Below are 27918 nucleotides of genomic sequence, written 5' to 3'. Positions count from 1 at the left end.
AATTGGGAATTCAATTTCTTTAATGGTCAATACGATATTTTGAACTGACTTGACATGGTGTCACAAATTTGCAGTATTCGCAACAATTTCTGCTCAAAAGTTTGACACATCACTGCATAGTAGGAACCTTTATTCAAATTAGTGCAAACAAAATTTACAAACAAAACAACTGCCAGGGCATCAACCAGAAATGAACAGTAAACAAAGAACATTAGTAACCTATGAAAATATGAATGTGATATTAAAGTTGTGTATTTATTATACAGTGAATGGTTCCTTAATTGCATTTCATAGTAGCTTATGAAACTGGGGATTTCGAAGTTAGAACTCGAAATCTGCCTCCGTCATGTCGATGGCCCAGGCGAACTTGTCCCTTTGGCTCTTATTGTAGATTTTTTCTACAAGTACCTCCACGTTCTTACACCTGAATGAAAGAAAAACCATTGTTGAGCATACTCAGAAAAACAATTTACAGTTAAACCCACAAGTTGTCTTTTAAAGGGTCTCAAAATATTTTCTCTTAAAACAAGCATAGAGGTATCAATGGGGAATGTAAACACTGAATGTTTGAAGAACAAAAACATTTTCACATTATGGATTCTATACATTCTATTTTTCTGTAAAGTTATGGTACTACAGAATAGTTTTAACTCGTCATTTCAATGAGTTTATAAAAAACCTTCTCTATTTACATTATATTTAGTATTCACTCACCAAGCCACACTAATGCGTGGGTCCAGGTAATTGAGCTTTGAGGTACCAAGGGCAATCTGTTTGTTTTCTTCTCTGTCTGTCGCCTGGACCTCCATCTTAAGCAGCTGCTCCTCGCAGCGTTTCACTGCGGCCTTCTTCCGCTCCACCAGCCTGACAGAAAACATATACAAAAGGCAGGTGCAAAAGAGTCAGACACTTTTGGTAGATATGGTAGAAATAAGATTCCTGATTTGGTCTTTTAATGGGAATTCTTTCCACATTTTTGGCAAGTAAAAAAAAGAGTTCCTGTGTCAGTACATAGCCTAATCCAGAAGATGTTTTGTGTAAATATGAAAAAGTAGCAAATGTATACCTGTAAATAACATGTATCTATAACAAAACATTCAATTTTGTAAAACAGTTAAACATTCTATGGCAGGCCTATTTAACTTGCGGCACGCAGCCCAGCTCTGGCCCACCGTTCAAGCCAGACTGGCACACCAATCAGTTCCATTTACAAATAGGCCAAATTAAGATCATGCGTTACTGGTTATTTTATCAGTCCTTTTTAACATTTTGGTTTTATTTATTTTCACGCTGCAGCGTCTCCCCTGCTGTCTGTGTTGGCAACCCGATACTCCTCACACATATACGCAGAGTCAGCGAATGGATAGCAGAGCAGAGGGTGGAGCTGATAGTGAACTGTAACAAGCTGAAACAAAAGCTGTCTCTATGTAGTCCGGTTGTTTTTATTAGTTTGCCACATATCTTAAAAAGTTGCAAATTCTTATAAACTTAGCTACTGGCTGGGAGGGCAGTCCCTTCACATGGCTAATTAACATGCAGGTCAATTGTCAAACTTGATTCATGTCAGCAGAGGGAGCAGGACAGAGGACAGAAGGAAAGGACTGATACTGACCCGTGTCAGTATTTTCAATCTTGCTAAACTTCACGTCTGCAATTTATTTATATTATTAACTATTTAGATTTGTTTCCAGTGAGATATTGAGTTTATAAAGTGAATTTGCTGTAGTAAACCTTACGGTTGCTGTTCTAGAAAAATGAAGTTATAGCTAGGCTAAAGTAGAAATAAATTCTAATTCTGGGCTGATTTTTTTTATAATATATTTTTTAAAACATAGTTATTTAGTAATGAAAACTAACCAACAAGAGTATTTCTGAAGAACCAAACTGATTTGGAGTATTGGAAAAATCCTAACAATACCCTTCCCTAATTGTGATTGAAAATCTGAATGCTTGTTTCAAGTGTACATACATATTGAGAAAAGTATCTTAGGAAAAGTGTCCAGTCCCAGGGCCCATAGCTTACTGAAAACATAGCCCCCTGCATGGTCAAGATCTCCCATTTCCTATACCTTTAACCTAAAGATCATCATTCACAGTGAAGCAGTGATTTCTGTTGTTTGGAGGCACTTAAACCTTTATATTAGTAAATTGTCGAGATTTTGTTTAAAAAAAGAATGACATTGTTTCAATTTGACAATAACATGCAGATGATTAAAATTAAATTGTTAAATTAAAATGTTACATTACCACAGAGTTAAATGTGATTAACATCATCATAACCTATGATATTGTGAAATACTGAGATAAAGTCTGCCTTAGGTATCCCAGTAGGGCTGATCAATATTTACGTCATGTGGACAGCCCTTTATGTTCCTCACATGTTAATTTAATTCTGCTCAAAAGTTCTCAATAAAATAAGGAAGTACTCAATACAAAAATAGAGCTATGACATTATCTATAAAAGGGTTAGAAGACTTTGGCCATATCACCCAGCGACTTGTTGTCAATCATTTCAAATTTTCAACACCTTGCTTTTGTTTAGCACTATTGTGACACTTACGTCTGCAGCTTGGCGTCTGAGCTGCCTTTGGTCTTGGCCTCCTTCTTGGCCTGTTTCAGCTCTGTCTTTGCAAGGGCCAGAGTTTCCTTTCGAGCATCAATCTGGGAAGAGAACACAAGGACATAGGCATGTTTTTATATAGAGATTACTGTTAGCTTCAAAATATCACTGACTGGGCTGGAAAGGTTACAGAGATTGTGTCCTCTCTTGAAATCTGCCCTGGCCTTCTTTAAATAAACTGTGAGTGACACAAGAACGTGAAAAAATATGACCATCCCCTGCAAATGTTAATGTGATGAATGGATGCGTACAATAAATCAAGTCAAGCTGTTCTTACCTTGGCCTGAAGGTTAGCCATAGACTGATCAAAGGTCTTTGGCGGCGCCCGCTGGTGGTTACACAGAATTGCAACTGCTCTGTTAGCTCTGTTGTAGGACAGTAGCTTCTCTGCCACATTACTGGACTCTTTGGAGGGTGACAGAACAGTAATTTGTATTTGAACAGAAATATCACACTGAGAACACATCTGTCCAGAATTATGAACAGAAATTTAAGAGAAAAATCATGCTGGTGTCCATCATGTTATTATCACCCACCCACCATTCTGCACTACAAATACCGACCTTGAACACGGGCGCTCGAAAATAATTACAAGTTTCTGCTATTTCCTTTCCTTTGTTCAGATTCCTAAAAGCTCTGTTTATTCTTCCTGGGGTCCACATAAGACACGCTTACCACAAGGCATCCTGCAGATTAGCTCTCAGTGGCAATCCAGAAATGATAAGAGTGTGTGACACTTATATTTCTGAATGAAAAGTGGTGGCAGGCACAAGTCAGCCAATGGGACCGTGATAAGAATGAGGTAGAGACGCACAGCACTAGGTACAGTGATAATGAACTGCTATCAGGCTGGTTATCTGGAATCAAGCAAGCTAAAAATAAAAAAAATATCAGTTATATCATGGGACTCCATGACAGAAGCAGTCAGGTAATAAAACAGTGATTACTGATTACAGGTAATTTAATTATTTTTTAAATATTGTATTAAAGATATGTATGTCTGCCTTGCTGCGTAGGAATATGAGATGCTGCTTTAAAACATATTTATGTAATGTTAGACACGGGAATGTGACTCACTGTTTGTGAGCTTTTTGAGCTGCTCCTGTAAAGTGATGGAAGCGTTGTATGTCCTGAAGACCTTCGCAGTAAGACCAGGCATTAGAGAACCCAGGTGCTTGTTCAGCTTGTTAGTCTGCAAAGACAAATGGGAAGGAGTGGAGGAGAGAAATGGCAATATTCCCATCAGTGTGGTTTAGAACAAATACACAATCACACAAAACCATTAGACTGACTCGAATCTACCACCAGGTGGCACTGTGGCATTGTACCACTGCAGTGTTTAAAGCATCTGTATCATAACAAATAAACTAAAAAAACACCGTCTCTGCCTGCTTTATCATCATCAGCCATTAGAGCAGAGAGATTAAAAAGATCACAGTGCTATTTCCCCTCTGACATTTCAGTAGGTATAACAACATGTTAGAGCTGCCATAGCCAGTGGTTAGACATTAGCTCCTGTCAAATGGCTGCAGCTTCAACAGAACAGCAACGAGATGAAACAGTTAACACTGTAAGTGCACACACTGGTGCGAAGGCAAAGCAAGCACATATGCTCCCTGCTCACATACTGATATGAGATGCAAACACGTGCACTCAATGTATTTCTAAACAGGGATAAAAGCTCACAGATGTGAAAAAGAAGGAAAACATCCAGATAAGCTTGCTGGTGAGTTTACAGAAATAATTCTGATGAGAATTACAATAATGATGTGGTTGGCTTTATTCAGAGCAGGGTCAGGACCCGGCAGTCTGGGGCCACAGACTTGAGTGAATGCATGTTTCACTGCAAATGAAACATGGTGAGGGAAGATGCACGCATGCATGCATGTGCTGGATGCCGCACAGGTTACACGCACAATTGCTGTCGTGCCTGCCTTGCTAATGAGCTACCTAACTCTGGCCCTGAAATGCTAATGAAGGTATATGCGAGTCTGAGGGGCAAGTATGATAGCTCTCACATCCCCAACTCCTTTAGCATAATGTACTGTGCAAATCTGTGTGTTTGTGTGTGTCATTCATGTCATCTCTGAAGACATTATTACCACTTGCAATGACTGCAGTACTAATTTCCTATTTATAAACACAGGATGCTATGAACTGGATTTTCTCATTAACATACTCCAAGACAATTTGTGGTGATGGTAACTGATGCCAGGGAGAAATAAGAAATATTGTTTTAGCCAATCTACAATAGCTATGCACCAGTGCCCTGAATGGAAAGGCAGAAGGGATACAACAGAGTGAAGGGAAAATGCCAAAATAAAATAAAGAAGCTTGTAGGCACTATACTACAAAGCCAGGTAGTGATTTAATATGTTCTTAAAGAAATCCCTCTGAGGTGACGATTAACCTGAAACAGTGCATTTACTGTAGCTCTAATGATGTGGACTCTGGAGAGGAGGCGTCCAGACAAACCCAACAAATATCTGCATTTTCAGCTGAGATCAGGCCTCAACATTTTGTGTGTGTGTGCGTGCGTATGTGTGTGCATGCGTATGTGTGTGTATGCGTGTGTGTGTGTGTGTGTGTGTAAAATCACCATGGCTAAGCATTTTTGCAAATCCAATACTAAGGAGCACTCTTGCTGTCTCCCTTTGAAATGTCTTTCATTAAAAATAGAAAAGAATAGAAATACTTTATTGATCCCAAGCTGGGAAATTGCAGTTTTCTTTTTTTTCATTGAATAAAACATTAAAATGTAATGTTTGAAACACTGATTGCCTACAGGTATTTGCAAGCAAAGGCCACAATAACCCAAGTGCAATGTGCACTGACTCCGATGTACATTATTTCTGCAAAGCAATATAACTGCAATTCTGTCTCTATGGCGGAGGTTCCCATGGACTGGAGCATGGGTCACCTTTCGCACCATCCAGCAGAAACTCCCTGATTAATAATCGTGAAAGACGCGATATTTCCTCTGACAATAATCATAATATCAAAATGTCTTATTGTGACATCCCTAGTGAGCATATTGACATCTTAACACTAAAGAGTCTGCGGGACAGTTTTGAGAAAAAATATTTACACAAACAACGATAGAACCGCCCTGAGGAACAAAGTGGTTCCACAGTTTTTGATCTAGCCTTTTGTTCAGGGAGTCTACCATGTTGAAATCTTCCTTCTGCTACCAAGTGAGCACTACGGGAGCAATCAACACCATGCTCTCCTGCCATGCTAATTTAGCTCCAAACACCACAGAGGTTGCTAAATTAATTTACCTTTCAGTCAATTTTCCACTTTCATATTTAATGTCTTCCACCATCTCTTTTTTCCAGATCGTCATTCTCTCCCTCATCTCAGCCTTACAGCTGCTGCCTGGTTATCACTTGTTCATTGTACACTGTCTTCCCTTCTAACCTCCCCTCACCTGGGCCAGCTGTCACATTCCTACCACTCCATCTACTCCTCCACACCCTCCTCCCTCTGCTCTTTCTGTGGCCTGGCCTTTGCGGGTGCCAATCAGGCCTGCCCACAGCAGCCATTACCATTCCACCTCCTACACACCCTGACATTTCTCGACACACAAGAGGGCAGAGAGCAGAGGCACTGCACACCTTCCTTCAATTGCTCCATCTCCTCATCTCAATCTCTCACTCCTATCCTGTCTTGCATTTTCCTTTACCTACGGGTCAATCTTTATATACCAACATGTGACTGGCTCTCAAACCCTCTTGTGCTTTCTTATCTGCATCTCTTTCTCCTTTATAAAACCCCTCTCGTCCAAAGTGACCATTCATCTGTGGCATACATTCCGGCCTACTACCCTGTCTCTCTTCAGTGTATCACAAGACAAGGTATTTCTCAGTAATCACAGCACTTAACCTAAGGTAGCCAGGCTGTGAGATGCTTTAGAAGTTGCCTGGTTTCCAGTATAAAGCAGTATATTGAGGGATTCTAAATAAGTTTCCTCAACATGAAAATCTGTTGCCTGAGGTACAATCTCAGACAAATAATTCCGTTGATGTTCTTTTATAAAGACTGACTGCATCCTGAGAAGACCCTACGTCTCCCTGTGGTGGACTAACCATGTGTACAACTGCTCCATGCTGTGTGGTCTGGCTGCCTGCAGCTAGAGGAAGAGGTTCAGAAGACGGCAGATTTGTGTGTGGAAATTCATCTGCCCATGATGTTCACTCAATTTCCACTCACGCAGTTTCATTTTTATCAGCCAGAGTCCATTCCCTACCTCTTTTGAAACTCCTTTTCTGCTTTCAGTCTCCCCGCTTCCAATATTCTTCCCCTTCTCCTCACATTGCCCCTCTCATCTCACGACACCAATGGCTCATCCTCATTCAATCTCACCTCTTACACCTAACAATTCAGTCCCTGCTTTTCCTTTACTGCAGCCTTTTGTCCCCAGAAAACATTAAGAAAATTTTTGATTTTGCTTTCACAATCTTTTTTTCTGCCTTTCTCTTCAAATACTACAAACCTCAGTCCCCCTGTTATCACACTTAATACACAACCCCCAAAACTCAGATACGCTTTTAAAGTAAAAAGTTAGAAAATATTCAAAGCACTTGAGAGCAGTTTTTGCAAATTAAAAAAAAAAAAAAAAAACTTTAATTTCACAACTAAATGTAGTGGCAATGTTTCATAAAAGGGTCAAAACCAAACATCAGGGGCGGCTAGAATCATCGAAAACATGTTAGCCGTTAATGGTTCTACAAACACTCACATTAAGGCGGTCAAAAAGGTCATCTCCAGGTTGCTTGTTCTCCAGGAAGAGTTTAAGGTTCTTAAAAACCTGAAAAGATGCACAAACAAATTTGATCATGTATTCATATTGTAAGAACTGGGGCACAGCAAACCAGCCAATCAGTTACCATTCATCAACTGCCAACATTACCGGCTCAACTGGGGTAATTTGGATATTTTTTAAATGCATTCAAATCAATAAGTCAGATCTAAAACACCATAAATCACACTTATATTTTAATAAACATTAGACACAAGGACAGTGGTGTGTGAGTGTGTCTTCATTTGTCCATCTCAGAGCAAAGCCAGAGGGGGAAAATAGCCACAATTACATCTTACATTTCCACTTCCTCTGTGGCTTCAACAGATGCACCGTTCCCGAAATAAACATGTTTATGCAAGACACCAATTAATAGCAACAGATGTGTTGCTTTATAAAACACACTGGCATATTCCTTAGCTGATCTGCGTTGCAATGTTGATCCCTGTGGCAAAAAAAAATTAAAACGTAAAAAGTAAAGTGCAAGTTCTTTTGCGATGACAATGTAAATCAGTTATCTGTCTAAACATCTCAGAGAAGCAGTGACACCAAAGTGAGCTCAACTAATTGGTTGAGTGATGTGCGTGTGTGGCCGGGTGGGTGGGTGTGGGGCTGTGTGTGTGTGTGTGTGTGTGTGTGTGTGTGTGTGTGTGTGTGTGTGTGTGTGTGTGTGTGTGTGTGTGTGTGTGTGTGTGTGTGTGTGTGTGTGTGTGTGTGTGTGTGTGTGTGTGTGTGTGTGTGTGTGTGTGTGTGTGTGTGTCTGTGGGTGTGAATTAAATAATAATATTCAACAGGCTGAATGTACCCAATACAATACCTTTGTGCACATGTTCTGACATACTGTACAGTTAGAATGCTAAATGACTTTATCAAATAGCCCTAAACTGAGTAACAAGTAGGGACTTGTTTTAAAACAACAGGCAGATACACTGCGGACTAATTGTGTGAGCATCAATGGTTCGTAAAGGCACACGTTCATATGAATGGCTTATTACTACCCATTATGGCTACTCCCTGTTCCTCCTGAGAAACAATGACGGCTTTTTCTTTACATTTAATTACAGTCCATATGCATAGAGTAGCTCCACTTCAATGCCATTTTTGTATTCATTCCTTGTTTTGCCCTATGTTCTCTGGATGCAAATTTGTTGCAGAAGCATCAACTTGCATATTGAGTACATATAAGCCAAATATATGAGCCAATAAATGATTTCAAACCCCTTCAGAGGTTAGAAATGGAAATTCCCTCTTTCCAACCTTGTTCCATTTGATTCCATGTGACATTTAGCAGCAATCTCATTGATTTCCCTGGGAATTGATGATGCTTAAATATGCAAGAGTCTAATTAATTTTAGCTAATGTGTTGCGTTTGAATCTGTAATTTGAATAATAATACGTTCTGCCAAGAAACCAAACATTTTAGCTGTCAGGTGCTTACATTTCTTTTTCCATCTCTGGAACAGATGATAGCATGGACTGAGACCAGAGGAGGGGTTGCAAATTTGCATGCGAACAGAAAGGCTGAATTTAAACATAGGAACTAGTCATAAACTGCAAGTACCTAAAGCTGTACCATAACTATGGAAAAGAAGCACTGTGAAAAATCTAAGTAAGGTTCAACAGGCTTCCTGTTATCAAAAATTTTACACTGTGAAAACAACCTCTGAATGGCAACAGCACAGCAGATCTTAAAGATGCACTCTACGCATTTAAAATACAAAGTCCAACTTGCACGTCATGAGAAGTACCACTCTGTTTCATGATATCTTCTGTGGCCTGAGGTCAGTGTGACATCACCAGGGTTGGGATGAGACCATAGACTGTACAGAATATGGACGTTGTCTCTGTGACATCACCAATAGGTTTCTGAATAGCTAAAAAAATGAAGTTCAGTATGAATGGCTACCGGTGGCTCCGACAGTGCCTGACATCACTTAACTCTTGGCTAATCCTAAAAAGGGCAAACAGGGGGTGTGTGGATGGAGCTGAGGCAGGCTGGGTGAAGTCTACAGTCTCCTGTGACAGCGGCATCCTGTCAATCAAAGCAGCACACCCCTAGTTATGCAGAACTTTAAGCCTTTATATAAAAATGTGTGTTACCGCTTTGAAGGTAAAACAAATAATGATTAATATCATCCATTACTCTGCTGCTAATTCTTTTGATCATTCATTTTATGAAATGCCAAAAATAAACACAATGCTTATCAAGCCAAAACTTTGCCGCAACATTGCTTATTTTATCCGACCATGAATGAAGAACCTAAAAACTGTGTAATGCTTTACAACAAGCAAAAAATAAGGAAAAAATAAGGATAAAAGGAAAGCATTACCATGCATAGCATATATTCTAAGATATGAAATGACAGCTTGCAAGTAGCAAACTTCTAATACAAGGGAAATAAATGACGATTCCTATAGTACCACCAAGTACTGCTTAGGGAGTATATGCTTGACCAGAATAGTCAAACCACATTATGATGCATAGACCAACTCCAAGTTCAGTTAGTGGGTTAAGAATTCACCAACATGAATATGTGATCCAATAGAAGCAGGCTGGAGCAGAGGGGCAGATCAACAGTTCTAACAGACAGACACATTAAACCACCACAGCCACAGGACTCCGAGCTACAACTGTGCCTGCCTAAAGGACATTTCTCAGTCAGTTCCCATTCTGCTTCAGGCTCTGTGTGTGTCGGTATATATGCAAGTGACCTTCTCTGCAGGGACTTCTGCCAAATCCCAAAGGGCAAAACCTAGATTATAATAATGGAAATCTATTGGTTTTGTACTGCAATGAACAGTTATTGTGTTAGTTTCTTTTCTGAGGTCTTCTTCTACTGAGAATTCACAGAGTTGCCTTGTATGAACTCTCATTTCCAGAATAATATTTTTAGGTCCATGAAAAAACATGCTTTTGTGCACTTTTGGTTCTATTACCTTCCTGATGACGGGGACCTTGTTGTAGTAGCGAATGGAGTCTTTACCCAGGAAGTCGAATTCCACCACGCACTCGTTGCCTTCCAATTGCTCATGGAGGGTGATGTGCTCCACGCGTAGTGAGCAGCAACCAACTGTGTCTGCCGTTTCTCCCTCCTCCTTCTCATTACCAGCTCTCAGTGCCAGCTTTTTTGGGTCAGAAGATACAGAGATAAAAACACATTGAATCTACAAATTCACTCCCAGCCCCCTCACCACCATCCCTGATTTACAGAGCAAACATGTGCCAACCAGATGAATATTACATACATACACATGACATGAGATATGAATAAAGAACTGCATAGTAAACACAACAAAGCAGAATCAGAATTTAAACAATCTTTGAGCCTAAAGCAATCACATACTCAATCTATCATTTCACTTAATGCAGACCAAGATAATTAGTTTGGGGTCGCTGGAAGAAAATGGCTATATATAATCTATTTATCTCGTTGCAAAAGACCTTCAATCCAGCCATGTAAGAAGACAAAAGGAGCAATCAAGACACATCACATTGATTTCCAATATGTTCACATAGCTCTTGGTACCCAACCTATCTCTAAGTAGAATCAGTGAAATTGACAGCAGTTTATTTCTAGCACTGGTGTAAAAGTTGGTATCCTAATTGCTGTATCTTTACTTTCAGTTTTAGTCTCAGTTCATCTTTCAGTTTGTCTTTGACCAACAGTTTAGAACCAGACCTTGTCTATGAAGTAGAGGGCCACTGCTCTTTGTCTGGTGCGCATCTCTTTAGATTTGAGATCACGGTTGTACTGGTTACGGATGTTATCCACGCATGACTTCAGTTTCCGGGCAACCTCATATTTCTCCCAGTCCTTCTCTCCCTTCACAAAATGAAAGCAGGAAAAGCAGGAACAAGAGGCGTGCAGCCAAGGAGAATGCACCCGAGAGCAGGAAAAAAAAGGGGGAAAAGGGAGACAGTGAGAACAAAGAACTAAAGAAACCAAATGACAAAATAAAATAATTTTCCTTGAAAAGCCTTAAAGTTAATTTGCAAGTTAAATAATAGAGTTGCTTCACACTTTTGTAAAAATACACATTATACATTGTTTGTAGAGGATCAACATTCAGATTGAGCATAAATTGCTGTACAAAGGTAACAGACTATATTATATCTCTGAAATAGTTTTGGAGAAGTCTACACTCCTGAGATTACAGTGTGTTCAGTTTTTGTGTGCTAAACAAAATGCAGGCTGGTAATATTATTTGGCAATTGGCAAACAACAAGCTGACCTAAAAGAACTAGTACTAAAAATGACAAGCTCGTCAAATTATTTGAATTGCTTAGTTTTAAAAAAATATATCAAAATTGATTTAGCAGTCCAAGATATATATGTTTTTTCTTTGCACATTTTTCTTCCTTATCGAAACCTGACATCTATTTTTCTTTATTTTCATTGGTGTTGTCAGCCAATGGTATTTTTCGCTAATGTAATAAGACAAGAAATGGCAATGATTATGTTGACTATTTTCCAAGGCAGGCTATAAAGTTTTGATTGATGAATGTGTTTTTTTTCTGTCCTTCAGTCAGTGATTGTTCTCTGTTCCTGTCAGTGGGGTATGGTGGAAAATAACATTAAAGCCCCGTAAAACTTGCCTGAGATACATAATCCATTGGGATGAATAACACAGCATGTGTCATTTTGTGCGGAGGTTGCTGTGGCAACACTTGACTGGTGGTGCATTCAAGTGCTTCAAGGAAGGTTGGGTAAGTGTTATGTATTGCATGAAAACCCAATCTAAAAACCTAAAGTGTTGAATTAAATCTGAGTAACAGTATGTAAAGCCACACAAGCAAACACAGACTGTGCCTGAACTATGCCAATAAAACTGTCTACATTTAAGTGTCCTTTTAATCCTGACGCATGTGCAGGTTATGCATATGTAGGAGTAATTCCGTTTGCAGCAGACCTTGAGTTTAGAGTTGGCATTGAGCATGATGTATTTAATGCTGCCCTGGATGTTCTCAGTCCAGCTGGCCAGCCATGTCACAGAGTTGTCATGTCGAACCTCTTTCCAGCGGTGACCAGCAGGCGGCGCAGGGATTTGGGCATCTCTGCCAATGAAAACAAAAGAGCAAGAAAGAATGTGTGTGTAAGCACTCACAGCATTTGATTACTGTACAATTTACAGCATCAAGGCTCAAGCCTTCGAAACATAAATGTATGACACCAGCACCAGAAATGGATACTACAGTTGTAATACCAGGCTATATGAGATGAATTAAAGTACAAAAGTTTTTTTCCCCAGCACACCAAGCTACTGAGAGTGATGCAAAACTATAATTCTCAACTGATGTTCTGCTTTACCATACCATATTCTGACGATAGCTAAAGAAAAGACATTGATTTTGTCAAAATCCAAACACTGCACCATATGCAGTAGTGTACCACCATTGCCTGTGCAGCGGTGTTGTTGCATGCAACATGGAAATGTATTGTTAAATTGTAAAATATTAAAATGATTTCCCCACGATTCACAGCTTTTAAACACTTTGGGCATTTAGGTCTCCCAGCAAGTAAATTCTGTTCTGATTTCCGTCAGATCAGTCTTTACTTATGCATCACTACACTGTCACAAAACTCTGCATACAGTTTGAGCCCTAAGTCATACTCTTACATGCTGCAATTGATGATGACATCCTCTGGTTGGATCCTTTTCTTCAGCATGCCCTGTTTGGGATGCTCGCCTCTACCCCGGAACAGCCCTGGAGGCTCAATCTTAAAGTTGCCGATGCGCTCTTTGTGGTGGTCCAGCAGGCAGAAGCCGTACTTATCCACTATTTTCTGGTTGGCCTCTTTTAAAACCTACGACAGAAATCAAACCAAAACAAAAAATGGTATTAAATATTTATAAGAATTATCCAGAATGTAAATTATCCATGGTGACCTTAAGACACAGACAGGAAGAAGAGTACTGTAAGTTATGGAAACAATTGAAAGAATACACATGCACAGAAGAAAAAAAAACCTGAATTTACCAATTTCTCCTCCTTGGTCATGGTTTTCCTGGCCTCCACCTTTGCTTTATGCATGGCATGGATCTCTCCAAAGTCACATTTGTCAAGATCTTTAATCAGTGACCTCTCCTCATGGGTCATTTCCTGAACAAACACAAATGCACACATTTGACACTCAAGTGTGATTCCTTCTTGAGTCTGGAATTTTAGTAAGTCATATCTGCATAAAAACAAGGATATCTTTTAGTGATAAAAATATTAGTAGAATATTTATTAGCATCAATTCTGATCAGCAATAAATATTTTCAGTCAATTATGTGATGGTCATTTTTCACTGTTTTCTGATATTTTATAGTCTAAACCAATAATCATCCATCCATCAATTGTCTGCCTCTTATACGGACTGTCAGTCAATATTATTACTTAGTATCCTGGAACACACTCTTGAAACTCTCTACATAGCTCCACCACCTCCTAGACCCTCACCAGATTGGACTCAAGGCATGACACTGAACAGAGACTGCCCACCTTGCTGTCACAGAGGATCAACAATACTAGAGCAGCCTCTCTCTCCTCCATTTCCAACCTGCTGGAACTCTCAGCAGCCTTTGATTCAGAGAACTATCAGATCCTCCTCTCCACCCTCAGGCCTACCTTAAAGATTGCAATAACAGGGTAACTTGGAAAGGATCTGTGCCTGAACCTTATAGCCTCAAACTACTGGGGTCCATCACGGTTCTGTTCTGGGCCACACCATCTTCTCTCTGTACAGCAAGTTACTTTGCTGTTATTAGCTCACATAACCTTTCCTTCCACAGCTTATACAGATGACACCCAACTAATTCTGTCATTTCCCCGTTCTGAAACCCAGGTGGCAGCATGAATCTCTTTGTGGATGTCGACACAAAACTGAAGGTCAACCTGGATAAGACTGAGCTGCTCTTCCATCCTTCATACCTTCTTAAGGTCCTGGCTCCACATGGTGGAACATCAGGACAGCAGAAACCCTACACATTTTCTGTTGCAGACTGAAAACTCAAATTACTTTGATTCCTTCCATTTTTGTTTTCATAGGTACAGCAGTGACAGAGTCACCATGCCGCCAAAAAAACAACCAACGATGGAGGAAGTCGAGGATATTAAGGAGTCACTTGGACTTTCTCTTGGGGGAGATTACCGCTGTCAGGTGGCAGCAGCAATCTATCCTGGACCTGGTGGTCGAGGTGAAGGCGCTGAGGCTGGAGAACGAGGAGAAGGACAAGAAGATCATGTTCTTGGAGAGAAAAGTAGCCGATCTGGAGCAAAGAATGACGTGATTATTACGGGGCTGCAAGGAGCAGCGCAGTGAGTTTACTGAGGCTGTGGAACGTCAAGTGGCAGCATTCTTACAGTCAAAGGGAATCAACTTTGACTGCAACACCATTGAAGCTTGTCACCCTCTGCCTCGCAAAAGCAACACCCACAAACCAGCCGTAATAATGAGGTTTGTGAACCGCAAGCACAAAATCACACTACTGAAACAAGGCAGGCAGCTGAAGGCGACAGACATCTACATCAACGAACACCTTACAAAACGAAACGCAGATATTGCCAAGAAAGCACGATTCATCAAGAAACTAAATAAAATACAATCCACGTGGACCACCAACTGCAAAATCTTCATAAAGCTGAATGGAGCTGAATACACGGAGCACAATTTGCAAGACATGGAATACAATATTGACCCGGAAAATAACTTTAATGAAGACTGCGGCTATTACACAAATTAACAGTACAATAAGACCATTAAGGCAGATCAGAAGCTATCAATCATTAATTTTAACAGTAGATGTCTGTATGCAAATTTCCACATCATTAAGGAATATTTACGTCAATTTGCACAACCAGTTAACATAATTGCAATATCAGAAACTTTGATCAACCCGGAAAAGGGTGTGGCTATGAACTCAACTACAAGAACAGAGAGAACAAGACTGGAGGAGGCATGGCTGTGTATGTGGACAAAAATCTTAATTGCAAGGTAGAAGGAATGACAATTGCAATCGGAAATTTATTGGAATGTTTAGCTGTTGAAATCGTAACGTAATTGTTAGTTGTATTATGGAGTACCAAGTTCCAATATTGATATATTTAGGGACTGGATGGAAGAAATGTTTACAAGGTCTAATCAAAAGGTCATGTTCATCCATGGGGATTTTAATATAGATTTGCTTAATCCCAATAACCACAGACCAAATGAAGACTTTATCAATACAATGTAAAGTCTAAGCCTCTACCCAACAATCACCAGACCCAGCAGGATTATGTCTCACTGTGCCACATTGATTGATAACATATTTACAAACGTTATAGACAATAATACAATAAGTGGATTAATGATCAATGACATCAGTGACCATCTGCCAGTGTTTATAGTTTTCAATAATGACTACAAGAAGGAAAAACAGGAGCGTACATTCAAGTACAGAAGAGTATGGACAGAAAAGTCAATACATGCTTTAAATAATGAATTAACAAATCAAAATTGGGAACTATTATATGAAGAAGAAAACATTTACAAGGCTTATGAAATGTTCTTAGGGACATTTAAATTGTTGTAAGATAACCATTGTCCAATAAAAGGAAATCAAATTTAAATTTAAATATTCAGATAGTCCATATATAACTAAGGGATTACAAAATGCCTGCAAAAAGAAATAATACCACTATATAAAGAATTCATGAAACTTAGAACCAAAGATGCTGAAAATGAATATAAGAAATATAAATACGCTAACTAATATTATGAGAAACAGAAGAGAGAATATTACAGTAATTTATTAGATAATACTAAAAACAATATTAAAGGTCTACGGGATATATTAAATAGTATTATTGGTAATGGTGCTAGACAAATTAATTATCCACATGACTCCATTAATAATGATATAACTATTGATAATATGGAGGATGCAGTTACTGGATTCAATGATTATTTTGTGAATGTTTGACCAATACTGGCTGAGAAAATCCCGGTTTCGATGAGCTCTGAAGACAAGAATTATGATTTCATAGACATGAATCCAAAATCAGTGTTTCTGACATCTGTGGAAGAGAGTGAAATTATAGAGATTGTTCTTAAATGTAAAAACAAAACTTCTACTGACTATAATGACATTGACATAAGAATAGTTAAACAGGTCATTTAGGGAATTGTGAAACCATTAATACACATCTGTGACTTATCATTGAAAACTGGTAGATTCCCAATAAAATGAAAACTGCAAAGTGATACCGCTGTACAAAACTTGAGACAAACACCACTTCACAAACTACAGGCCTGTTTCACTGCTTCCTCAATTTTCAAAAATTTTAGAAAAACTCTTTGCTGACAGACTTCAAAAAAATCAATAAACAACTTACTAACTGAGAAAGAATTATGCAGCTGGTGTTTTTGTTGATTTAAAAAAAGCATTTGATACAATAAATTACAACAGATTAATTAATTAGAACGGTAGGGTATCAGGGGGATTGTATTAAACTGGCTGAGGAGCTTTCTACATAACAGGCAACAGTTTGTGCAGATGGGTGAATACACGTCATCTTGTTTGGACATTGCTTGTGGTGTCCCCCAGGGGTCAGTGTTGGGGCCAATTCTTTTTATTCTCTACATAAATTATATATGTAAAACCTCAAATATTCTACAATTTGTGTTATTTGCAGGTTTTTTTTGTACGGGAGAGGATTTGCAGCAGCTTATGGAGTTGATTTCCTCTGAAATGAGCAAATTAAAAAGACGGTTTGACAATAATAAATTATCCTTGAATTTAAGCAAAACAAAAATCATGCTGTTTGGAAACTGTAATTTAAATAATGACGTAAATGTTATGATAGAAGGTGTTAATATGAGTATATGTAAATAAATTCCTGGGTGTGACAATAGACCACAAGCTCTGCTGGAAACCTCAAATAAAACATATTAAATCTGAACTGTCACGTAGCATCTCAGTCCTATACAATGCAAAGTATATACTTGATCAGAAATCCTTGCATATTCTCTACTGTTCAATGATCTTACCTTATTTAAATTACTGTGTGAAGGTCTGGGGGACGACTTACTAAAGCTCACTGTTACCACTAGTCACACTTCAAAAACGAGCCATAAGAACAATCAATAAAGCTGGTTATTATGATCACACCAACCTGCTGTTTGTAAATTCCCGTACTTTAAAGTTCAATGACCTGGTTAACTATCAAACGGCACAAATTATGTTTAAAGCAAGAAACAAACTGTTAACAGATAATACTCAAACACTTTTTTTTGACAGAGGGGTTATAATTTTAAGGGAAAAGTTCAATTTTAAGAAGCCAGCAGTTCACACAACTTTAAAAAAATCTATGTATTTCAGTAGCTGGTGTGAAACTGTGGAATGGAATGCGCACGGAGCTAAAGCAACGTCCAAACATGGACCAGTTTAAAAAAAAAAGGTACAGAGGAATGATTTTCAGAACGTATAGGGACGAGGAAGGGCTTTAAAAATAAATAAATAAATAAATAAAATCGCTTTGTGTAGAAATATGGGCTATATATGTATATTTACGGTTATATATCCATATGTATATGTAGATGTGCTTCTATGGATGTTTATATGTAGGCCTATAAATGATATTATGTTACTTTATATATATATTATATGTTATTTATAAAATGTATAATATTGATTATTGTATAGTTAGATTTACAAATTGTACATATAGTGGATAAAAGATAGATTACAGCAATCACCGAATTGTTATAAAGGGGTAAGATTAAATAAGTGAAAACTTCTTCCTACTCCTTTTCGGCAGAATTAATTGTATACATGTTGTTACAGGGGTTTATTTCGTTGTTTTTTTCTCTCTTATTTGTTAAACTAATTCAATTTTGTATACTATACTATTTTTGACATGTCTGAAATAAAAATTAAAAAAGAATATCGATCACAGAAAGTATGCACTTTCAAACACTTCTGTGCTTAGTCATCTTGAGCTGAAGAAAGGGAGAAAAATAATCTGCACACAATGGTGCTTTATTCATTTTACTAGGAGCTATTAATACAGATTACAAACCTTTCTCTGTCAAATAGCGTATTATACCACAATGCATGAGAAAAACCAAATAGAAGAGCATAGCACAGAAGAGCATAGTAGATCAGCGACCTTTCATCTTATTTTTTAATTACTTATTTATGGAGGCTGAGTGGTATCATTATGAAAGGCCAGGGTATAGACACTGCTAAGCCAGCTAAACAGTCTTGACACAACAGTTCAGTAAAGGCAGTATCAGACAAGCTTAGTTTCAAAAAGGTCACTAACAGGGCAGCAATAAAGAGACATTCAGTGGAGGGTTTATGGTTCATCTTGTAAGCTTTTCAACGGCCCAATGCTCCTCAGGATGGGTTAAAAGCAAAAGTCAAATTTCACTGCATAGTACTAACAACTGTATGTGACCACTGATCAATCAAGTTTAAAGTTTCTGATGCTAAAATCTCATGACAAAATGAGTGGTGTAAATGAATGGGCAAGAAACCTATGGCAGCAGGGATTAGATGCCAGTCAGTTGCCCAATCTGGACAGTGCTCAAAAAAAGTTTTAATAAAGTACTTGTTAGAACGTCTACTCTTCTCTGCGTTTGTCTCTACCACCAAGCGGGGACGGAATAAGGCAGGCTTGTATACTTCATAGGTGAAATGGAGGTCAATATAAACAAAATACCAGTTGAAACACAAAAGAACATTACTTGTGAATTGGAGTAACATGACATGGTTGAGAATGAATGACTGTTACAAGTCAAGTGTATTATGCACGAGTGAGTGAGTGAGTGAGTCAGAATGCATCACTGTTTCATAGCATACAGTGCTATCAAAAACAGGGCAGTGGGCCTAATAGTTATCATTTTAAACACAATGTAAAAAAGACTTATACGGGTTAAACATATGACAAACAAAATGGCATCTAACCTGCAGACATCCATTAAGGATAAAGAGAATGACTCATCTACCAAGCGTTTCAGGGCAGTACTGATCTAATCCGTTTGTGCCATCTAGGGTCAAAGGAGGTTAGAAATATACCTCAGATCATCCCACACAAACACGCACTCTACAGAAACACTGACAGTGTGGACACGCAGTCAGTCTGCATGTCTAAGCATGACTGACACACGACGTTGGGAGGGCAGTGGAGCGAGGAGAGGTTTTTTCCGGCTGTAATAAAACAGTTTAATTGGATTTGTTCACATGCAGGAGAGCTACTTGTATGGATTAGCATATCAATGCCTTCACACAAATCACATTTTCAAGTGCATTGAGCACTAAGCAGCGCAAAATTAATTCTGCATGATATGCCTTTGGGCTTCTCTATACAGAGGACATTCTGACAGACACCAGTGTACAGGTACCAGCCACAGTCACACTTGACATTCATATACTCTACAATTTACAGCGTAAAGCTGGAATACAGACAATCAATGCTTTAGTTAATGCTGTACTCTGGATGTGACACTATGAGATTTGACAAAGACAGGACACTCATGTACCTAGAAAGTATTTAAAAGTATCATCATGGAAATGCTGCTGGACAAAAACCATAACGGTTCACATTCAGATATCTGACAAACCATTGTAAAGCATAGGAATATCTTTTTTGGAAATTTTACAAAAGGTTGTTTCCGTTTAAATGTCACTTCATTTTTTAGTACTACAAATAAACCTCTGAGCTGAAGGTGTTAGCTAGAGTTTATTCTATATGAAAGATCTAGGACTATTTTTCTTGCTTTACCTTCCTCCAATCCATATAATAGTTGTCCCGGAAGACCTTCTTGGTTGTGTACTCATGGTCCAACATCTGGGCGAAGAATACTGCCACCTCCTCAGCTGCCAAGCTCAGCTTCACCGCCTTACCTACACAGAAACAAACACAAGCCCAGCATTTTAATTTCCTTCAACAACAAATTACAACATTATGGCGTCACTGTCCAAACTTACGTCCTACAAAAATGGTCATGCTCCTCTGAAGACTTGTCAGACTAATTCATTAATTTATATAGGTCGTCTAAGAGGCAAGGACACAGCAAGTACATGCAAGAACAGATCAAACCAACTCCCTGTAGGACACTGTGTGGCTTGACTGTATAAAAAAGCAAAATCAGTGTTTGATTCAATACACTTTCAGCTTCCTGAAGATATAATTGTGCACGTCTTGCGTTTTTGTATGCCCTTCATCCCTAGCTTTTGTTTTTCACACAACTTAGTGCACACTTGGATTTAGAGGAACTGTGCACAATGTCTGGTTTTTAAAATCTTGACATAATGTACTCTTTCAGGTTTTTACTTATATTTTGTTTCTACTAGCACTAACACGTTAACATGCTAAAATGTTCAAAAAGTTGAAAAAACTCATACTGTGTCTGGATATACCTGTATTCACCCTCTGCCTGAAACAATCCATTTTTGTGCTCCGTCTCCCTTTAATTAAAAAAATGACACAGTAATATCCCTTTTTACAATATGACACATTTACGAATCTACATTATTTTAGCACAATTTTACCTAGTTTTTATGCAACAGTTTAATTTAATTGTGTACATATTTTTAAATGCGTACAACATTTTAACACTTTTTTTTTAATTCAAACTGGCTGGACGTTGCTTCCATGCAAGGTTAACTGTCCTGCTGGGAGATTAATACTCTTCTACAAACAGGCCAAAAATGCAAAACAGACTTCAATTACATTTTCAATGAAGACTTCAGACTGTTTTTTTCAGAAAGCATTTCTACACTACATAAAAAAAACGTAATCTCTCGACCAAATAATGCAACACTATCAATATTCTATAATCTCAAAACAGTCAGACAGGAGTAAAATAAATGATTCACCTGTTGTTTTAATTTACTTAGCAATTTGGCACTCTCTATTCCAAATAATTCAAGCACTAACTATCCATTCATGAAATTGAATTGCAAACTTTATGATCCTCCTTGCAACAGGGGCATGCACAAACATTAATGGTTTTTAAGTGAGACATTTAACAATGTAACAAGATGAGCAACACCTGGCCCCAGAAGAACAGCACACATAGAACTTCAAATCACACTTCAGGATGTTCTGTTAATAATTGACAGGTAACTGGTTTCACTTTCACATTACTGGAGTTGCGTCTGCTGAATTATATAGTGTTTTTGCATTTTCACCAAATACAGGTGAGGAAGCTTCTGTGTTGAGATGCATCGATCCAATGCCAGGATCGGATATCGGCTCCAATATTGACCAATTAGCTGGATCGGATATCGGATGAATGAGCCTGATCCAGCATTCTGATCCAATCATTTCTTTTTTCTTAACATCATACACAGCAATACCGTTACAGCGGTCTAGTCACTTCAATTCTATGTTTGCAACTTCGGTAAGGGTTTTAGATTAGATTTTAAATATCTGTTAGCAGTGCACTTTACATGGAAGTGTTATTCATTTCCCTTTGCTGTGAATGTACACTAAATAATATTAAGTACATTTATATGTGTGCTAATTTGTTACCTGTTTTCTAAAAAGGCTAAATGTTAATGTCAAGCCTGATGCCTTCACTCCCATCGCAAGGTATACGGTTCATTCATTCAATAGTGGTATCGGCTCGGTATCTGGTATCGGCCGATACGCTCAGCCCAGGTTTCGGATTGGAGGTGGAAAAACTGGATCTTTGATGATGAGTAGTTGGTTCTCACTTAGGAAAGTTAACTTTATACGAATGGGTTTTATCTTAAGAAAACTGCTGTTGCATTTTAAATTAAAAATCTAGAATACAACTTAAATAGTTCATGTAACTTTTAAGAGATATTGGCTATATTTTATATAGGGATAATCTGGCGATTAATCGGCTATCAGCTTTTTCCTGCTCCAAGCTTTCGTTATTATATCGGCCTTTAAAAATCCACTATTGACTATCGACTTCTACTTTCAACCCCGTTTCCATCCCCCTTTCTGACACATTCCACTTCCATGCTGAACTGACCATTATAGTAAAAGTTCACGTTGTCTGGCAGAGGCTGGTACTCAGGAGGAAAGTAGGGTCCATTATGTTCCAGGGACTTCCATTTCACCCCATCTTCATACCTCTCTTCCTCCCACCTGACAAAGCAAGATGATGAAAAAATGAGAATGCAATTGCGAGAGAGTGCTGCTTTTCTATAGTTTCTCCATGCAGTCTATCTGTCTGTCTGTCTGTCTGTCTGTCTGTGGTGGGTCCAGCCAGGTCAATGCAAGATGAAAAGAGCTGCATTTCCAAACCATCTCCAGCGACTCTGCTCCTCCTCCTCCTTCATTTTGATCTTCGACTGTCTTGCCTCCTCAATATCCTCTTTTGTCCTCTTAGGTTTTTTGGAGACTGGATGCTCTCCCTCCTCTTTCTTTACAGTCTCTCCTTCTTCTTTCTTTTCCGTCTGCTCAGAGAAAAACATGTGAGATGTCATTTTCAACACTGTTATCGTGAACCGCATTTCCGGCAAACTTCATATAGCAAGAGTATTATTGACAGAGACAGATTACCTCAGGAAAACAGAGGTTTACCTTTTTTGCTCTCTTCGGCTTATTTTTCTGAGCTTCTCTGTCACTTTTTTCTTCCTGCCGATGTTGCTTATTTTTCTTCTTTGAGCTGCAGTTACCCAGAAGACAGACAGAATACAAATAGCTTAGACAATACGGGAAAAAATAAAGACTGGAAGTTCATAAACTACCAAATTTAAATATTCAAACACAAATATGAACACTTGTTTCAGATGCCTGAAAACTTGGTTAACTGTAATTAGGGAAAGCCTACATGCAAAAAAATGATTTCATTTCAGGCCACCCACACGCAAAGACCTGGTCAGACTTACATAGTAGCAGTGGGGTGTGAAGGGCCTTCCATGGGATCATCTTTAATTATTTTCCTTTTCAACCCTTTCTTCTTTTCCGTAAAGTCATCATCCTCTGGCTCCTGTTTCACCTTCTCACTAAGCCACAAAAAGAAGAGAGGACAGTAATTGTCCATATAAAGCTGCAGGGATAGATACTAACAATTATTGGGCCCACAGGTCACCCTAAATTTAGTGGCCAGAGTACATATTTGGTGGGCAAAATGTAAAGTAAATGTAAGAAAAGGCAACTTAACACGACCTTCTTTGATATTTGTGTCAGAAAATACATTAACAGACTTAAAAAATATCATTATATATTAAAATTGAAAACTCAAGATATTTTTAACCATATACTTTAACAGTCTCTTAGTTCATAGTCTATCTTCTTTATCTTCTGACTTGAGCTGTTGCTTTTGAATTAGCCCCTACTCCACAGGCTAATAACAAGGCAAAGTAAAAGCAATGTGGCTTTTTTACACTGCTGTCTGCCACACCGCTGGCGACGGAATTAGGACAAAATTACCCTGCCATGCAGAATAGAGAGAAAGACAAAAAGGACACAATTACAACACACTGTCCACAAGGAAACACACATAATTATGGTAATTAAGTAACATTATCAAAACAGTAATGGTAATGACATAATAACAGCAATTAGAATTTAAAAAAATTATTACAACTGCAAGCTTGGATTTCCCTGCAGAGTGTGGAATTGGTGAATAGGGTAATGTCAAATTAAGAAATCAACAAATTAGAGTCACTGCTGCTAATAATTGACAGTGCTCTCCTTCTTTACACTTAACAGTTAGTAAAAGGGGAAATGTGAAGCACTGTAGCACGTAATGATCAAACTGGGTTACTGAATCTTAATTGCAAGCCACTATAGTAGCAACTACCTGCTACACATTGTTTGAGCCTAATGCACTCCCTGCACTTCTACGGTGTGACCTCTAATGGCTTCTGATTGAGAGTAATGAGCCCTCTTTCTTTCTTTCGTCTCTGACTCCATCTGTTCTTTGCTGAAAACACTGTACATTTTCAAGTTTAGATGTAAAACAAGGATTATACAGGACCTTTGTTTTACCTCCACATTTTAACCTTAACCCTTCAATAGATGAAAATGTCACTGCAGTTTTATTTCTTAAAATAAGATTATTAAGACAATAATATAATATATATAAGACAATTCAATACAGTTTCAATGTAAAGGTCAGAGAAGGAAAAGCACAGGTGCAAAATTATTGATGGTATTTATACATATTCAAGATTAGAAATCAAAAGGTGACTGTTGATTCAACTTTTCATGTCATCTGACCTTTAAGGGCCAGAGTTTCTTTAAAGAAGTATTGCACACTTTGAGTAAAAAACTAAATTAACTAAGTTATATGACTGTACTGTGATGAAACAGATCATCGCTGATGCCAATAATGACATCTCAACAAATTAAATTAAATCAGTATTTCATGGGTTGAAAATGGCTCAACATACCACCTACTGTTTTAAACTAACCCTGACCTTGCAAGTCCAAAGATAAGTTAAAGAAGAGGAGCATCTGTATTTTTTGACAGTACGGAAAATCATACTGTCAGGAATTTTCTAAATACCCTGGTTTAACCGTAATACTGATCACCCAAGCCTAATATGTACATGAGGATATAGGCCAAATACAGCTACACTCACTAAATTGATTTCAACAGGTTTCCATTGCATAAAGCTTTCTGCGTCAGCTCTCAATCAGAGACAAAGGGATTAATGATATCTGAATGTAGAAACGCCACTGACTGCCTGTTGGTGTCCCAATGTATCACAATCATGCTGAGACATCAATGCTCTTAACCTTGGCAAACTACTGTTTATATCCACTACAAAATACTCATATGGGAGATGTGTTTGTCTAGCATTCTCCCTGTTATATTTTTAGTTTGATTTGCAAACTTAATTGTGTGCCGTTGCCAAGGCGTTCAGTCCAACAGCTCAATATGGAGATATGGGTAAAAAAGTGTGCAAAGAAATAGTCATGTTTTTTTTTTTGGTATGCTGCACCACTGAGCAAAATCCATAAAAAGCTATACAAAGGAGGGTGGGTCACTGCCTCCATTGACATTTACGGTCTGTGGTTCTAATAGCCTTATGTTTCTTCCATAACTCTGATGCAGGCCCTTAACTTCCCCCCCTGAATGAAAGCTACTCAACTAGCACAGTTGCCACCTAAGCCTTTCTTGAGGAAACACCCATAAAGGCAACATTAAAAAGCCAGAATTTAGCAAAAAACATTTTTCAAACTGACATCTCCTTCGAAATATGTCTAGTCATATTGGATTGGGTTAAGTCCACATATGGGAAACAATCCATTAGCGAAACTGTAGAAACACTGCTGTGAGACAGATTTGACACAGCAGGCCTTCGGCCAAAGTCTGCCATCCCAGCAACACCCTGCTGAGCATCCAACTACTCAAACCATGCATTCTCATTTATTACTTTTCTGACAGCCACAGATATTTGTCTTCAGTGTGGAGTCAAATCAATTTTCTGAGAGACAGCTTAACACATTGTATAAAATGTGTATGGCTTCTATCCAAGGCCCTTGAACATCGAAAACACAAGAATTAATTTCCATCACCTGAGGAGGGAGGAAGGAAGGGGGAAAATCTGTCACTGTGGCTCCATGGTAGCTTGGCAGTTTATTATCACAGCCTTTAATACAGTCTGATAAAATTACTTAATCCCTACCGTGGGCTACTGGCTGATTCCAGGGTTTCAGTCTTGGGTGTCTTGACCTGAGGGGAGGACATGCACTGAGTTCAACACAACTGAAATGCAAGAACATGTACACGGATGACCTATGACACTATGCACTGTAACTGTGCCCATGCTTATGTAAACAAATATATGCATGAAGTCTTTAAACTTTCATACAACCGCAAGAGGTCATGTCATACCTTCTTGCACGTACATTTATCCACATCTATTGCACATCATAATTTGAACCTTGAAACATGTAAACATGTTACGCAAAGTCCTTTATCTGACGATATTAGTTTGAGGCTGGAATAATTAAGATAAGACTAAGATAACAACTTCCACTGGTCTGGGTATTGATATGCATGTAGATATTCTCTGCCAATGTGGTAATCAAATAGCCTGGAGATAACCTAGTAGGACAAGCTGTTGCACATACTGCAGCTATGATCATCTGCGCTGGGGTCAGTGGGTAACTGGGGCAAGAGTCCTCACCCTGCTGCTAATTCCAGACAGGGCACGAGTTATGGATGGACTCACATGACCATCACCAGGTCAAAATGACACCGTATCTCCATTGAGATGCTAACTTGGCCTCAGACTAAATAGGACATCTGTTCTGAGTTTAGCCAAATCTAGCCCTGTGCAGTATTAAGAGAAGAGAAGAACATTTGTGATTTACCTTCTTATGAGACATTCCATTATCAGTTTTCTCTGGAGATTTGGTTGATTTTGCACTACTCATCAAGTTGTCAGATTGGGACATGAATGAAAATGAGAAGGAACAAAAATGCTTGTTAGTGATGCAGTATTTGTAACACATGAGCAGTTAGAGAAATAAGGAGAGAGCAAATTTCCTCCTTTACTACTACATGGGTGTGAGTAGACCCCCAGACACAGTTTGAGCTGCACTTTTATGAAGTGTAAGCTTAACGTGAGAGTATATTAGGCTGATGTTCAATTCATGCCTTTGCCTGGTTAGTATCATTCCAATCAGACAGGACTATAAAATGTCAACAATGAGACAAACAGTCTCCCCTGTGGGTTCCACTACAAAACTGAACATGTTTCTTTTTAAGTTTGACCACCCTTCAGGACTGGATGTAACATTAATTTAGACAGCAATTATTCCCCAGCTATGTAATAAAAATAAATTTGAACATCAGGCTAAAGCTGTACAATATTTAAATCAAGAGCACATTTCATGCTCAGGAAAATGAGATCCATGAGTCCTGTAGTTGATGAGGATAAGTTGAACCGTAATCAGCAATTGCCAACGTGCCTTGAAATGACAAGAAGCTAGCTGTCACAGCAAGCTGCCTACTCTACTGCCAGTAGCGCTTACAGTTGTCCACATCGTCCTGCTCTCATCAATTATACAAGCCGATGACAGATCATTCCACATTCATTTGTCTGCTCACACATGCATGGTAATAAACGCATCAGACATCAAGGTAAATTAATGTATTCGTATGAAGATGAAGTGCCCACTGTACTTAGTGAAATGAATGCACGTACTCACTCAATGCCCGCCTTTCGTCTGATTTATCACCACTCCAAGAATTAGCCTAGTTTTATATCAAAATTCATTTATCTCTCCATATTTCAACAACGTGAAATAATAACGTGAACTTGACAACTATGGCAGGGTAACTATACAGGTAACTTATTTGATAATGGCACTTGATTGAAGAATGATTAAGTGTTAGATAAATTATTTTCTGAGAGGCATAATTTAGATATCAATCTTTACTTTCTTACACAAACCCACTACTCACCTGTTTTTGATTGTGTCTCCCCCGGCACCAGCGCTTTCATAATCACTCAGCCTTCTCAGCTTCCTTGCTTTGTGCTTGGCCTTCCCTTCTACTTTAGCTTCCTTCTCTTTTCCCAT

General features: G+C 38.5%; 1 protein-coding gene across 1 annotated transcript; it reads right to left on the bottom strand.

Moving 5' to 3' along the window:
• Positions 1-321: 321 nt before the first annotated feature.
• Positions 322-27918, bottom strand: LOC310949137 (DNA topoisomerase I, mitochondrial; the record flags this gene model as incomplete). The annotated part of the gene is made up of 19 exons (XM_083916470.1): positions 322-424; positions 715-864; positions 2561-2661; positions 2898-3025; positions 3698-3812; positions 7362-7430; positions 10359-10544; positions 11102-11245; positions 12333-12477; positions 13041-13228; positions 13402-13524; positions 20176-20297; positions 22403-22518; positions 22678-22829; positions 22957-23041; positions 23265-23381; positions 26016-26062; positions 26707-26761; positions 27803-27918. The coding sequence occupies 19 exons, from the start codon at positions 27916-27918 to the stop codon at positions 322-324; spliced, it is 2262 nt and encodes a 753-aa protein (XP_083772596.1).

Source organism: Echiichthys vipera (genome assembly GCF_963691815.1).
Source record: "Echiichthys vipera genome assembly, chromosome: 7".
In the NCBI taxonomy this organism is placed as follows: domain Eukaryota; kingdom Metazoa; phylum Chordata; class Actinopteri; order Perciformes; family Trachinidae; genus Echiichthys; species Echiichthys vipera.
This window is presented reverse-complemented; position numbering and strand designations above follow the sequence as displayed.